This window comes from Ciona robusta, chromosome 10, assembly GCF_009617815.1.
Source record: "Ciona robusta chromosome 10, ASM961781v2".
In the NCBI taxonomy this organism is placed as follows: domain Eukaryota; kingdom Metazoa; phylum Chordata; class Ascidiacea; order Phlebobranchia; family Cionidae; genus Ciona; species Ciona robusta.
In genome coordinates, this window is record NC_143244.1 from 1412639 (window position 1) to 1426781 (window position 14143).

General features: G+C 36.2%; 1 protein-coding gene and 1 long non-coding RNA gene across 2 annotated transcripts in view; one reads left to right on the forward strand and one right to left on the reverse strand.

Moving 5' to 3' along the window:
• LOC149729374 (uncharacterized) overlaps nucleotides 1-14143 on the forward strand; it is a 28927-nt gene that overhangs the window by 5832 nt on the left and 8952 nt on the right. Inside the window, exons 13-24 of the mRNA XM_089887299.1 lie at nucleotides 11-249; nucleotides 656-752; nucleotides 1200-1478; nucleotides 1804-2092; nucleotides 2651-2820; nucleotides 3248-3385; nucleotides 6402-6438; nucleotides 7172-7245; nucleotides 10592-10692; nucleotides 11958-12157; nucleotides 12783-12907; nucleotides 13908-14106. Of these exons, the coding sequence (XP_089743425.1) occupies nucleotides 11-249; nucleotides 656-752; nucleotides 1200-1478; nucleotides 1804-2092; nucleotides 2651-2820; nucleotides 3248-3385; nucleotides 6402-6438; nucleotides 7172-7245; nucleotides 10592-10692; nucleotides 11958-12157; nucleotides 12783-12907; nucleotides 13908-14106 (1948 nt within the window). The remainder of the gene's footprint in view (nucleotides 1-10; nucleotides 250-655; nucleotides 753-1199; nucleotides 1479-1803; nucleotides 2093-2650; nucleotides 2821-3247; nucleotides 3386-6401; nucleotides 6439-7171; nucleotides 7246-10591; nucleotides 10693-11957; nucleotides 12158-12782; nucleotides 12908-13907; nucleotides 14107-14143) is intronic.
• Nucleotides 4696-5711, reverse strand: LOC149729375 (uncharacterized). Its single transcript, XR_016385911.1, has 2 exons — nucleotides 5257-5711; nucleotides 4696-4914 (listed from the first exon to the last, which is right to left on the reverse strand). It is a non-coding gene; the product is annotated as an uncharacterized LOC149729375 (long non-coding RNA).

Sequence of the window (14143 nt, forward strand, 5' to 3'; positions counted from 1 at the left end):
AAAATTTCAGTTCCGTCCAACATTATTACGTCATCATCAAGTCTTCGTGCTGTTATTGGCGATGACGTCAACATGACGTGTGCAACTTCGGGTTATCCGGTTCCAGAACTTGAATGGTCACACTCGCATGCGTCATTAATGACGTCATCAGGTATTGGGATATCCAGCATGATACGAAACGGAACAAGAGGTCGCACATACGTCATTGAATCGAAACGAACAGAAACGTCGCTAGAGAGCATGTTAATGGTAATGTATAAACGTTTGGAGTGTTAGGCATAGCTTACATTTAGTGTTTTCTTGTCATTTGTAAGTTTGTGACACGAAAATTAAAGATTCGACGACATCTAATATCTAGGATAACGTCAAGCTGAGATTTCCAATGTGAAACCATCGTTATTCTACCGCTTTTAACCCTGAACCACCATCTTGACAATAACTTTTCCTACTAACCGTTCCTCACTATTAATATGTTTTTCCAACAGCTTCTAAACCAACCATTAGAGCTCCGAGGGGTTGGAATTAGGCGACTCAATGTTATGGAACACATATATTTTTATGGGTGCCAAGTTTTATACGAATAATCGCAATACTATAAGTTTTATAAATGCTTTTATCAAACGATCGTTTAATCACATTTATTTATACGTTTTAGATATCTCGTGTTGGGATCAGAGATTTTGGGACCTACTACTGTTCTTCTTCTAATACTTTGGGAAGAGATAAAATTTATTTTGATTTGATTAGAATAGGTAAGATTGGCTGCATTTTTGCCTATAAAATATTTCGAGTAATTTACATAATGATTAAGTTATTGATGTTGTGTGAATCAATTCGCTTTCTGTTTAACATGCTTTAAGTTCAAACATACACAAACTTGTGTTAAGTAAAATGAGGTCAAGGTCACAGTGGTGTTTAAATAAATGCAAGTTATTTTAAACGACAGTCTTTATAAAACAGGTTGTTTTTCACGTGTTTCATATCGTCATACGAGTAATTACATATCAGAGTCCTAAAAACACATGTTTTCCATTGCTACATTTTATCGTCGAACCCGTATTGTCCATAGGTAGGTGCGCTAACAACTTTGCCGCGAATACACATTTGAAAACTAAGAGCAAACATTTGCACAAAAACTTAAACATAACAATTAACATAAACTTGCTTAAATATTTACCTGGAACAAATATTTTTTCCAGATGTCCCACCCCCACCCGCCAACCTCAAATTGGAAAGTCTTAATAGAAATAGCATAACTATAAGTTGGTCTGTGACGTCAGACTTCTTGGATGGCGAGTCATTCTTCTGCGAAATATGGCTTCATTCTCCCATGAGTCTGTTACTCGTGACGTCATGTGAGCTGACGTCATGTTACATTACGCCATTAAACGAAAGCACCACCTACTCGCTGTATGTGTTTGGACGAAACAAAGCAGGGCAAGGAGAGAAATCGGAAGAGATTATTATCACAACGTTTGGTGGGTATTCTAAAAAGTGAACCTTATTTTTTAGGCTTTTGTAGTAGGCAATTGGATTAGGTCGCCTGCCTTCTCAAAGCATTTTAGTTGGATTCTCAACGCTGCTACCATTGTGGGCGTATTTGTGTCCTTGGGCAATCACTTTGCAAGAACTGCTCCAACCCAGAGGTCACTAATGGGTTGTCCAAATTGCCAATCATACATTAAAAACGGTTCCTAAAGTAGTTATCTACAACATGACATATGGGTGTAAAGAACATCCGTGTTATAAAACGTTTGACCACAAATAATTATATTCACTGACCTAACCTTATAACTGCCACAGGTTCCGTCAAAGCGACGCTAATTCCCCTATTATTAAACACAACCACCCAAACCAATCAACTGCCATCCAACACACCACATGCTCCAGCACCAACTAAAACAACGTTCGTTCCTACCACGACTGTCCCTACCTCTCTAGTCAATGACGTGGGGATTCGTGACGTCATTTATGACGTCATCAGGGGTTGCGTTCGTTGGCGGCTGACCGAAGATTTGGAAGAACGTTTGTTGTCCTGGAACTCAAGCAGTGTTCCCAGATGCGTGAAGGTTGAAGCAAGAATGAATAAAGGGTAATGACCTAGATTTTTAATCCGGCAACACTAAACACGTTGTTTTTACCTGCCAATGTAAACAGAAATCCACAAATCGATGGTAAGCGAAATCCCCTGACAGGAAAATTAATCTGATAATGAAACTGCCGCCTTTGTAGTGGGCTCAAATATTTAGCGTGCTGTATGTCAAATTGTTGTAGATATTGTTTCCTAAACGGAAATTTCCAGTGGCGTCTGACTTGTATCAACAGCCACTCTGTTAATATCCAAATTTTCTGATCGAGTTTTAAACAATAAACACCGGTCAATACCGGAGTCGTGAGGATACGGTTTTATATTTGTTTGATTGTTCTTTGTTTACTACAGAATGGGACAAGAAAACAAAACGAAAGGTGTCCCATGGCCTACTAAAGATATTCCTAAAGATATTACATGGCCTGCTAAAGCTATCTTTAGTAGGCGATGGGTGTCCCATCTTCCCCCACCCTACTATACTATACTTCATGTTGTATAATTAGCATGCTAGATACATTGTACCATTAATTCAACCACTAACCTTTTATATTTGTTCTACAGAAACCTTTGGCGACCGCTCACTTGGTGTGCTGCAGTTTGGACAGAGATATGTAAAGTGACATTATCATCACAACATACTTGGGATTTGAGGGTTAGGCTGTGTTGGGGAGTCAACACAGGATGCGGAACAGCAATCTCGGCTGTTACATCACTCCCTACTAACTTCCCAGGCAAGTAATTGTGTCTTATTGTCTCATTGGTCAAGTTACTTCGCGGCACGACTTTCTTTTTTGTTGCAATATAGCCCCACATGATTTAATACAAAATTGAACTTAAAATTAATTAATTTTGAACCTCTTTTTAAAATGTCAAATTAGTAAAAGTGTAAAATAAAAGCGTGGTTGGCAAACCCACGATGCAATAAAAATTACAACAAAATCTCCCATTTACTTGCGTTTATTTAAAACAAACTGAGATGGAAATGAAGAAAAATGTGCGTAAAGACACAACTCGTACAATAATCTTGTTATGCAACGAACGTCCATACCCATAAACAGTCAGACTAAGTTGCCGTTATATTCTTATGCAACGAACAGGCTGTGCATGGGTTGTGTAACGCAAATATCTCCTTATGTTAAAGCTTATCTGTTTGCTCAGGTACAACAACAGCTACGATCCAAAGTAGAGGTACAAGTTGGATAGGAGCTGTGATCGCATCCACCGTTGCAGTGTGTCTCGTTGTTCTAGTATATTCATTCTCATTTGCCCATTTCTCAAGCAGAAGACGAATGATGGGTAAGCATAGACATATTATATATTATATTATTTGATTATTAAAAGAGAGCTACTTTTTTGGCCTTTTTTAATTTTCATATACTTTGTGCAAACTTAAGCGCGTTCATTTTTCACTTTTTAGTTAAAGTACAATTGCGGTAAAAGTCAGTAGCGATGGTTGAGGTATTTAAACGTTAAGACAGCATGATCTAGCAGTTAAAATTTTATCATGGGTAATAATTAACTTTCGATATTAGTTTGTTTGTTTTCGCCTTGTTCGAGTAAAGCGCGTGCGCACTAGAGCGTTAATTCATGACGTCACATATCGCGTAATTACGCAGACGATGACGTATGCCTGAATTTTCATCGGCGTCGACAAATACTTCGAAATATCACAGAAGACGTTTGTAGAAGATCTAACAGTGCACTGACTGTCAGGTAACTACGTTGTGTGAATTTGAAACCATTATTATTTGTTTCATCAAGTTTATTTAAAGCAGTATTTCCCAACCTTTCCAAGGATTTGTCTTGATGAACAAATAGTTTTACTGCGCGACTCATCGCTATATTAGTAATTTTATCAAAAATCGTTATATGGCGGTTTTAACTTACATAATAGTAGGGTGGAAGATGATGGGACACCTTTAACACTCAATATCCAAATATCCTGATCGTGCTTTAAACAATTACCAACAATCTATGGGAGTCGTGAGAATACAGTTTTAAAATTATTTAAATGTTCTTTGTTTACTACCAAATATTTCGAGAAATAGAATAAAAAGGTGTCCAATCTTAACCCACCCTACAATGTGTTAAACGCAAGATAATCAGTCATTCCTTCTACGTTGGAAACCACTGCTTTAACTTAAACTTTTTTTTATTTTGTAACACGTGCTCTTCTTAAAAATGATTGTTAAAATGGAATTCTTTACAGACCGGATCTACCAACAGAGTCCCGGAGGTTTCGAACATACCCTGGTAAATCGAACAGATTGACAGTTCCTCGGTGACGTCATAAGCAATGACGTCATTGTCTCAACGTCGTACGTAATGACGTTACAAAATACATAACATAGCTAGAACGTATGATACGATGCAAGTTGAAAATTACTGTGTTTTTAAATCAATTGTGTCGTGCAATGCTTTGCTACCAAATTTGAATTATTTTGGATGTTTTCTACTTGTTTTATCACCTTGTGCTATTCTTACTTCTTCATTCTATATTTGATGACAACTGTATCCATGTTATGAGCCATTGAAAGTAAATACGTTCATTATCCTTATTTGCTAACCGTATGCTATACACAGGTACAATGAAACCAATAAATCTATTCTCTCAGCAAATCGAACACTCATCTTTTGTAAACACGAGAAAACACAGAACCTTCATTTTCGTGTAGCACTCACAGCGCTGATAGATTTACTATTTACCATCGCAGAGAAGGCAATCCCCCAAGAACGTTAGGAGTGCACTTGAAAGTTGTTCGAAACGGTTTTGTCTATTATACGATCTTTCCAACACTTGATTACGCTCAAAATTCCGCACAGCCCTGTTGTTGTTGGAATGTGTAAGCTTCGCCAAGGAACGTTGTTTAGCATTGAGTGTAATATTAAATTCAGGAAAGCTATGGTGCTTATGCAGTGTTATTATAATTATTCTTATGCAGTAATATTAGTTGAGGTACTTTACAATTACTGGTAATGTAGACACAAACATGTGTATTGTTTGCCCTTAAGCCGCAAGGTATAGAGAGCTGATATATGCACAACTGTTCAAGAAAACACTTAAAAAGTGTTTGAAACGTTTATCTAACTACGTTACTAATTGTTTTATCTGTTTGTTTTTTTGGTATAACATTAGCATTGGGAAAGTAATATTACCGTATACATACCATGGTTATTTCCAAGATAATTCCGGTTGTTTGGAGTTTTTGTTTCGTAAGACGATAAATTCACGACATTGAGTTGATGCAAAAAGAAATACATTTTTGCAAACTGATTTTAAATGTATTCCAACTATAAACTTTCGGTGGTATCTGTCATTAAGTTTAGGACTGGCTTCGTATATCTTTCTAACTTTCAATGCGATCAAAGCACTTCAATATTGGTGAATGTGGAAGTTGTAATTATACAAAAGACAAAGGATTGTCTGCGTCAGTTGTCATTAAATCAATACAAACCCGCCATTAATAAAGCCACCGATGGCACGCGCACATTTAATGGGAATAATTAAACCTCTTAAACTTCGTATAAACCAAACAGGATTTAAGGGGCCTAAAATAACAAACAACTCTCAAAACACGTTTAAGTTAAGAAAACATATTGCTAGCTAAATATGGTACGGTGGGGTAAGATGGGACACCTTTAGCACATAATATTCAAATATCCTGATCGTGTTTTAAACAGTTAACAACGGTTCATGGGAGTGGTGGGGGTACAGTTTTATAATTTTTTGTTTACTACCAAACGGGAAGAGAAAATGGTATGAAAAGATGTCCCATCTCACCCGCGCAGCTATATATCTTAAGTAGGCCATGAATAAATATAATTTAGAATAAGGATTATTATAAATTTTTGTACAATTCATAAACTGTAAATGAGGTGTTCGTTTTGGAAGTATCGCGCATGTATGGTGTAATACTTTTATACAACTTTAAATATTTGTACATGATCATACAATGTGCAGTGCTCCCCATTTTTTTTCATTTAAATAATATCCCAAAATATTTATTCACGCCTAATAAGTAAAATTATATAATACGAAATGTTTATACCTTATCGTGGGAAGCACTGGGTTCTGTGATATATTACATGTGCGCAACACTTAACGCAAACAAAACGAAAAACGGTGTATATAAGAGGAATTCTAAAACGGGATGGCTTCGCATTCATATGACCGATGGTGCCAAACTTTATGAATCACTCTTAGTATTTAGTTTCTTACCAAGCCTATTTATTTAACGCAATTTAAAAGTATATAACTTTCATGTGTTGCATTACTTTAGATTTAAAGATAGAATGTTATAATTTGTTGCAGTTGTTGGCCGAACCATTGACGAAGAAACACCATTAAGGTAAACGATTTTGCTTTTATGATATTTACTTTTATGATATGAACCCAAAATTAATTTCACGAATTTTAGAGTAAAATCAATTTTTAATTAAAGTCTTTTAAATTCAATGTTTGTGGTTTTTAAAATCCCACGTGACTTTTTTAAACTTAAAATAATCAATAATTTATTTGTTTAACGCACTCTCATACACCTGGGTCGTTTATAAATACAATACTTTGTAACCCTTCGCTGTTAATAGAAAACACACATATTCCAAATGTCAAAATAAAAGAGCAATACAGTAGGGTGGGGTAATATGGGACATATTTTAGTTCTCTTTTGTAGTACTATTTGATATAGTATCCTAAAAATGTTTACAGAATTGAATAACCGTATCTTCATTTAATATTAAAAATCACGATTAAGCAATATACGGGATATATGTGCTATACCCTTATCCCATCTTACCCCAAAGAACAATATATATAGCATATAGTAGGATGGGGAAAGATAGGACACACTTACATTTTATTTTCTCGTACAATTTGGTAGTAAACAAAACACGTTTAAAGAATTATAAAACGTATCCTCACGACTCCCATAGACCGTTGGTAATTGTTTTGAAACGATCAGGATATTTGGATATTATGTACTAAAGGTATCCCGTCTTTTCCCACCCTACTTTACGAACAGTAATTTGGTGGCCAGATCTAAATAAACTTCTACGAGTAACAATTAATGCATCTTCTTTCAGCCCTCCGTCCATTAAACTCCTTCACGGTTACGATAACCCAGCCTTAGTAGTTGAAAGCGACTACTCAGAATCAGGTAAGTTGTGGATTCTGCACGTGTTTGTTTTAAAGCAAGTGCAATCATTTACCGCAGTATAAAACACTTTAACCGCAAGATGTATGATTATATGTATTTTCCAATGCCTATTTTCTAAAATATTTTGAATTTAAATATTAGGCCCTTAATTATTATTAAACGCAAAATATGAAATCTCTGTTTTAGGTTAATGATTAAAACTGCCTTAAAGTGGTCAAAATATTTCAGTTTGGGGCAACGTAAGGACATGGGAATATATTTGAGTTAAATACCGATCTATTTAAGTCAATATGACGAAACAATTAGTCACTGTTGACATTGCGACATATCACCATTGCCTCTGTTTACTAGAATTCGTTGATTGTCTCTTGTACTGTGACGTCAAACAAATTTCTAAAATTGCAATTGAAACTAGAATTTATTGGAATATGTAATTATTACGTATCAATAGCTACATTTTGACGTAAATTTCTAGGTGGTTTATCTTTTATTCTTGTTGCGGTTGACTTATGTCTATATAGATTACTTGTTCATTTCCGTTACCAGTCGATTCCATGTAATAGTTTCAACATAGATATGTTTAAACGAGTTAAATGACACGCAACCCTGGCATGTAATAACCTCCGCGTATGTTCACTTGCTTAATAATTAACTTTGGATTGTGCAACTCACTGTGCTGGTTAAGAGGCAACAGTCTGGGGTCGACGGCAGGGCGAAGTTAGGCGTATTAACTGCAGTACAGTTTGCTTATTTAGATTTAGGTTTAACGTTTGCTTCCGGCACTTTTCGAAGGTACAGAAAAATCACTCAGATGTTCGAACTTGTCGAATTTAATTTAAAGTTTATTCAGTCTAACTTTTTTTTTAAAAAGAGAAAGAATGGCTATAAATTTTAATTGAGATGGTATGTATATTCCTGGTAGAATAATCTACAGACTACATTGTTTTGTACTTTTCTACCTGTCTCTTTTAGTATTTTATTCCGTCAGTAAAGACAAGGTTAGTGTGCCTGTAGTTTAAGAAGTTAGTTCGTATGACCGACGCCCCTATACCTGCTCACGTGTTTGTTTTATTCTTAACTACAGCGTCCTTCAGTGTTTGCAGGTATTTAGCTGACTTGACTTATAGTTTACGAGCTTGCTTTGCAAACTTCAGTTACATAACAATTAATGACAACTTAACTTGTTTTTTATTTTTGAGATTTATGATCTTTTGGCAATACACAGTTGTGAGTCCTTGTAACGTCACTATATGAAATAGCACGAATGCGAATCATGTTTATTTGTGGTCAAACAAAATTCTGGACGAAAGGCTTTTATAAAATAATCGCTATTGTTCGAAAACAATGCCGGTTACGGTCGAATGCATTGTTGAAATTTGAGATCGAATGCATTGAATTATTTCCTAAAATTTACAAATCAAGTCTTTGGTACATCTATAACCTTAATTCGTTTTGGATTAAATTTCACCCTAAAACTGTTGCGGCCTAATGTTTCTTCGCTTTTTCTAAAGATTTAGTAAAAACGAACGGTATTTTTCTCACTCAAGCTGTATACGAACAAACAATAACGCTTTTACCGTGAAAGACTGGGCGCAGATAGACCTGTCTACTCTGTTTCATAGCTTTCAAGACACCTTATAGATTGAATGTAAACACACATGTTCACAAGGTAACAGTGAAAATAGCTTACAGCTGATAGATCAGAGAAAGTTTAGCCTTTTCTTTGCGCACCTAAAGTATCTTGTAAAGTATGTCTTTCTCAGTTTAGAAAGCAGATAGTAAATTATTCAGTTTGGAAGAACGTTCTCGCAGCAGTAATATATTCTATTGTGTACAGCTAAGGTGTTAAGGCGTGCCACGTCATATGACCTGTCATGAAGGCCACAGTTGGCCAATTGCCCCCTTTAAGAAATTGCATTCTACATACGTGAAAGCTATAGTGTGTTTATGTATAGTAACATGGGGTAAGATGGGACATTTTTTCACCTAGTATTTAAATATTCCGAAACAATTTACAACGTCAGTCGTAAGAATACGGTTTTATAATTCTTTAAATGTTCTTTGTTTAATACCAATAGGACGGGAAAATAGAGAAGGTGTGCCATCTTCCCCCACCCTACTGTATGATATCCCCTTAAGTGTTTGATTTTAAACAAACTGCAATACATATAGGTAGCGTCGTGTTTGACCAGTTATCACTGACGTCACGTTTGCGTACGATCGTACCGCGATACCTGATGTAACAAAACTAATATATGACGTCACAGTGCCAACACGTTTAGCGAGCCTCTCCTAATTAAGTCGCTGATTGCATTCAAAATCAAAGCTTAAACCTTGTAACGATAAGAACTAAATCATCACTTGCAAAGTTGTATATGTGGTCACTCGAAAGCGGGCACGAGGTGTATGAATCAGTTGAACCATGATATAACGACTGACGTTGTCCCGCAATCTAGGATAAATAAGCTACATTTATTCATTCCATTGAAATGCAATGATTAATTTTGCAAAGTCAAGTTTCCATAGCGCCAATGAAACGAAACAAAGTTAGTTTTAGCAAAGCAATTTGCTTAGTCATTTTGAAGTGCATTTCTTGATTCTTTAGCAGTTAAACAGGTCTTTTAGTCAAATGCATATTATCCTTAAGGATCCTGTAATGAATCTAATTAAAAAATCAATGGCCAGCAGTTATTTATTTAATTGCTTCGACGACAAAACGTAATTGAATAACCAATAAATTGAACAATTTGCCAAACACCGTTACCGACACGGACTTTAACCTTTGTGTCACGTTACATGCATTCAACAAATTAAACAATCTTGTGCGTCATGGAATATCATTAAATCATTTGTTTTATAGTGGAATGTGTAAATAAGTTGCCACATCAACACTTGTGATTTGCAAAGAGCAAACTACTTTAAATATGCAGCTATATAGTCTTTTATGCTTTTGTCAAATCATTTGTTTGCATCCAATAGCTGCAACATCACATACCAATAGCTCGCTTGTTACGCTATATTTGCTATACGGACCTTGGCGTAAATTCAGTATATATAGTAGGGCGGACAAAGATGGGTCACCTTTAGCACATAATATCCAAATATCCCGATCATGTTTTAAACAATTAACAACGGTCTATGGGAGTCGTGAGGATACGGTTTTATAATTCTCTGAATGTTTTTTTTGTGTACTGCCGAATGGTATACGAGAAATAGAATGAAAAGGTGTCCCATCTTTTCCCATCTTTCCCCATCCTACTATACAGTTTTTTCAACATAGTTATCGTCACTTTTAAATGACTTTCAGGGTGGTTAGCTTATACCAAATTTCTTATTCATTGAGTAGAAATGACGTCAGAGGTAAATTTCCGGGAATGCCACGTCATCAAGCAAGAAGATGAAGAATTCGAATTCTTTCTGCGTGTTGATGACGTCAGAAAGGGACAGGTACGTCATATCACCCGGGGTTTTGTGTTTGCGTTTTCCGTGTTACAGTATAGTTTTGCGGATTTTAATTCATTCGTGTGTGATTTAAACCAAACATAACTCTTTTACTAAGACTGTCGTGTTTAATACGCATTCCTTAATGTGGTTGCGCTGTCCTTCCGAATATTATTATCTTCGGAACCGTAGTTACTATACTGCAATAAATAAATACAGTTTCGTATTTATGCATACAGAAACTGCAAGTCACCGCAGTGGCGCATTCATCGGTTTATTATTGAAAGGTTCTCCTACGATCCCCCAAATTTGCGTACATATACCCAAACTGCAATTCATATAAAATGGCGCTCGTAGTTCCCGCAAGATTAAAATATCTTTGTGTGCACTTGACATCGAACTAAAAATAATCTGTGACCTACTATGTGACCCGGCATAAAAAGTCGGTTTGTTTATATTTGCAAACCACCCCTACTTGAACAAATGTTTGAAGGTGCTTATAGGCTTACTGGTAATACACCTTATAATAGAATTCAATCCACAGTAAGGTTTGAATAGCGTTTATAGCTAAACCACAACTCAAAGTTCTGCCTCTGCAGATATAACAACGGTTTGAAGTGGTCTCATGGCGCTTCTGATAAATCGACTTCTTATAATCGAATGTTTTGTACGAGTGTTTGCATTGGTTTATTTTATTGCAAACCGCGCCTTAGTAAGTAGAGTTAAAAAAACGTGACGCCCCAAAAACCCCAATAACGATGGTGTGAAATAATTTTCAACTCTAGTCTGTAAATGCTAGAGAATGCTCGATATCCTGAAACACAAATAAATTAGAATTTTGAGACAAATAAATTATAGAAAAGTGCAATTTTTCCATCGATCCTGTTTTTAAATATATGTGAAGCGACCACGCCTCTTTAACTATTCATTTTAGCCGTAGAATCCGTCTTTTTGTCCTTGTGTTATAATTTCGACCTCCTATGTCAGTCTTAATGTGGGGTAAGATGGGATACCGTTGGGAAATAAAGAGTCGCGAGGATATTATTATCCGTTCAGTTATGTGTTGTTTTTAGCACGATTCCCGTGGTCATTATTGGGTTTTCCAAATTATCAGTCTTACATAAAAAAACACTAACTAACATACCTGGTAACTCGTGAGCTGGCATGAAGTGTATGAACAACCGTGTATAACGTCTGTCGTTTTCTGGCTACGCGAAGTTAAAGTAAGTTTATCCGATTACAACATCATCATTTACACCAATTTTTGACAGATTATTACATCTTTGACTTCTGGCGGGCCCGCAGATCGTGCAGGGGTTCGAGACGGGGACAGGGTGGTTGAAATAAACGGGGATAATGTTGAGGACAAAAACCACAACCAAATCGTGGAGCTGATAAGACAGTGCATACCCAGCAACGAGATTAAGTTCAAGCTAGTTGCTCAAGATGACGACCCAAACACCCCTAAGAAGTAAGACTATGTTTTATACTTTAATGTTATGTATGTTTGCTCTATGACATTCCTGTATTAATGCCCTGGGTCGTGGCGCAGTGTTTAGCGCGTCTGCATGTAGCTCGGAGAATTCTATTCGTATTTAGTTATAGAACAAGTTTTGTATGTGGTTATAGGCGCCTAACATGGGTATGCAAGGTATATGCGTATAGCCTGAAAAAAGAGTACACATAACTCATAAGTTCTTAGTTTAAATGCGTAAACAATTTAATACTTTACAAACCTGTCTTAAAAACCCCAAAAAATACGTTTTTGGAAACTTGTAAACTGGTAGGAGGTGCTAGGTTCATAAAACGAAAGACCCCTGCTATAATTAATACCTGTCATTTTCTGGCCACACCGGGATAAAGCAAGTTAAATTCATTCATTCAATCAATGTGAAAACTAGAAAATAACTTTATTTATGTTAAGCTTACAAAGAATGTTTATGTTTTCACGCCATAAACTTTTAGCTTTTAAAACCTTTGGGTATCTTAACATTTAAAAAGTTGGGCGCCTATGTCTCTGCTTCGAAGAACAGAAACATATTTTTTGAGTTTTCTATCAACCTTTTGTATTAAACATTTCTTGTTTTTTTTTTCAGGAAAACGAATGGTTCTATTACAGCTCCCCTGGACCTTCAAGATTTGCGCCCCAGGATCTGTAAGATAAAAAAGAAGAGAAATACTTTTGGTTTCTTCTTGCAAGCTCATGGCAAAGATAAGCCAGGTAGAGTGCTGCATTTACCAGTTTCTGGAGCCTTTTTAACATTTGTTTGTTAAAACGGGTATCTCATTAGCAGACATATATTTTGGCTGTTTGTTATCTACCTAGTTGAGCCACCTCAGTGACTTAGCCAACTTGGTGGCTTTCATGTCCACAGTCATAAAGCTATTTTTTCTTATTCTTTATGGGTAAGGTTCTTGTTAAGGACCTGGGCCCATTTAAGTCCTTCTTGCGAGTGGTGCCGCGACACCGTATCACAGTCAGACGTGTAATATTGGCACCATTTTTTTTATCCTCGTGTGCTTACGAGTTACCATAGTTTACAACTTTGTGTATGATTTTATTTAATACGGCTGCCAATTTGGACAACCTATTAGTGACCGCTGGGTTGGAGCAATGTCTGTTAAGTGTCTTGCTCAAGGACACATACACTCACAATGGTAGCAGAGACACATACGCCGATCAGTGTTACTACCGCCGCCAAGCATCGGGCCGGGGACACTTTGGTTTCAAAAGCCTGACTTGCAGCTATTACCATGTTAAAATTCAATATAAACAACCAATGTGTCAGACCAAGTTTAGGACAAAACTTACTGTGGCCAGCTCTTGTAAATGATTTAATTTTTTATCTTGATAAACCAATGTTCTAATGTTTAAACATGTCACCACATGTTTGAGGACTTGTTAACTTAAACTTCCACTCCCCCAATTTATCAGATCACCATGTTTTAACATGGTACAACTAAAATAGATTAGTAATTTATCTGCCATGGTATTCAGTGGTATGAGTCCCAAAACAAACTCACTTTGTTTGCATGCATGATGTATCATTATAAATTAATGCATATATAGGTCAAATCATAGGAAACAAACTACACACAACATATATCATTAAATAAACATGACATTTACCATGTGATTTTAATTTGTACACATTTTAGATCACTTGAGTTTATATTTTCCCGACTTTAGGTCCCTTTAATGTATGTTGTATTTATTTCAGGCCACTTTATAAAGGAGGTTGTAGAAGGAGGGCCAGCAGCAGAGAGCGGCCTCCGTGAAGGTGATCGCATCATTGAGGTTTCAGGAACAAATGTCATAAAGTTTTCCCATGACAAAGTTGTGAATGCCATCAAGAAAAGTGGGAACAAAGTAGTTTTGTTGGTGGTGGATGAACCCACATATCATCACTATGAACTGAAGTAAGTATATGCTTTGGTTTTACTTTAATTCAAAGTG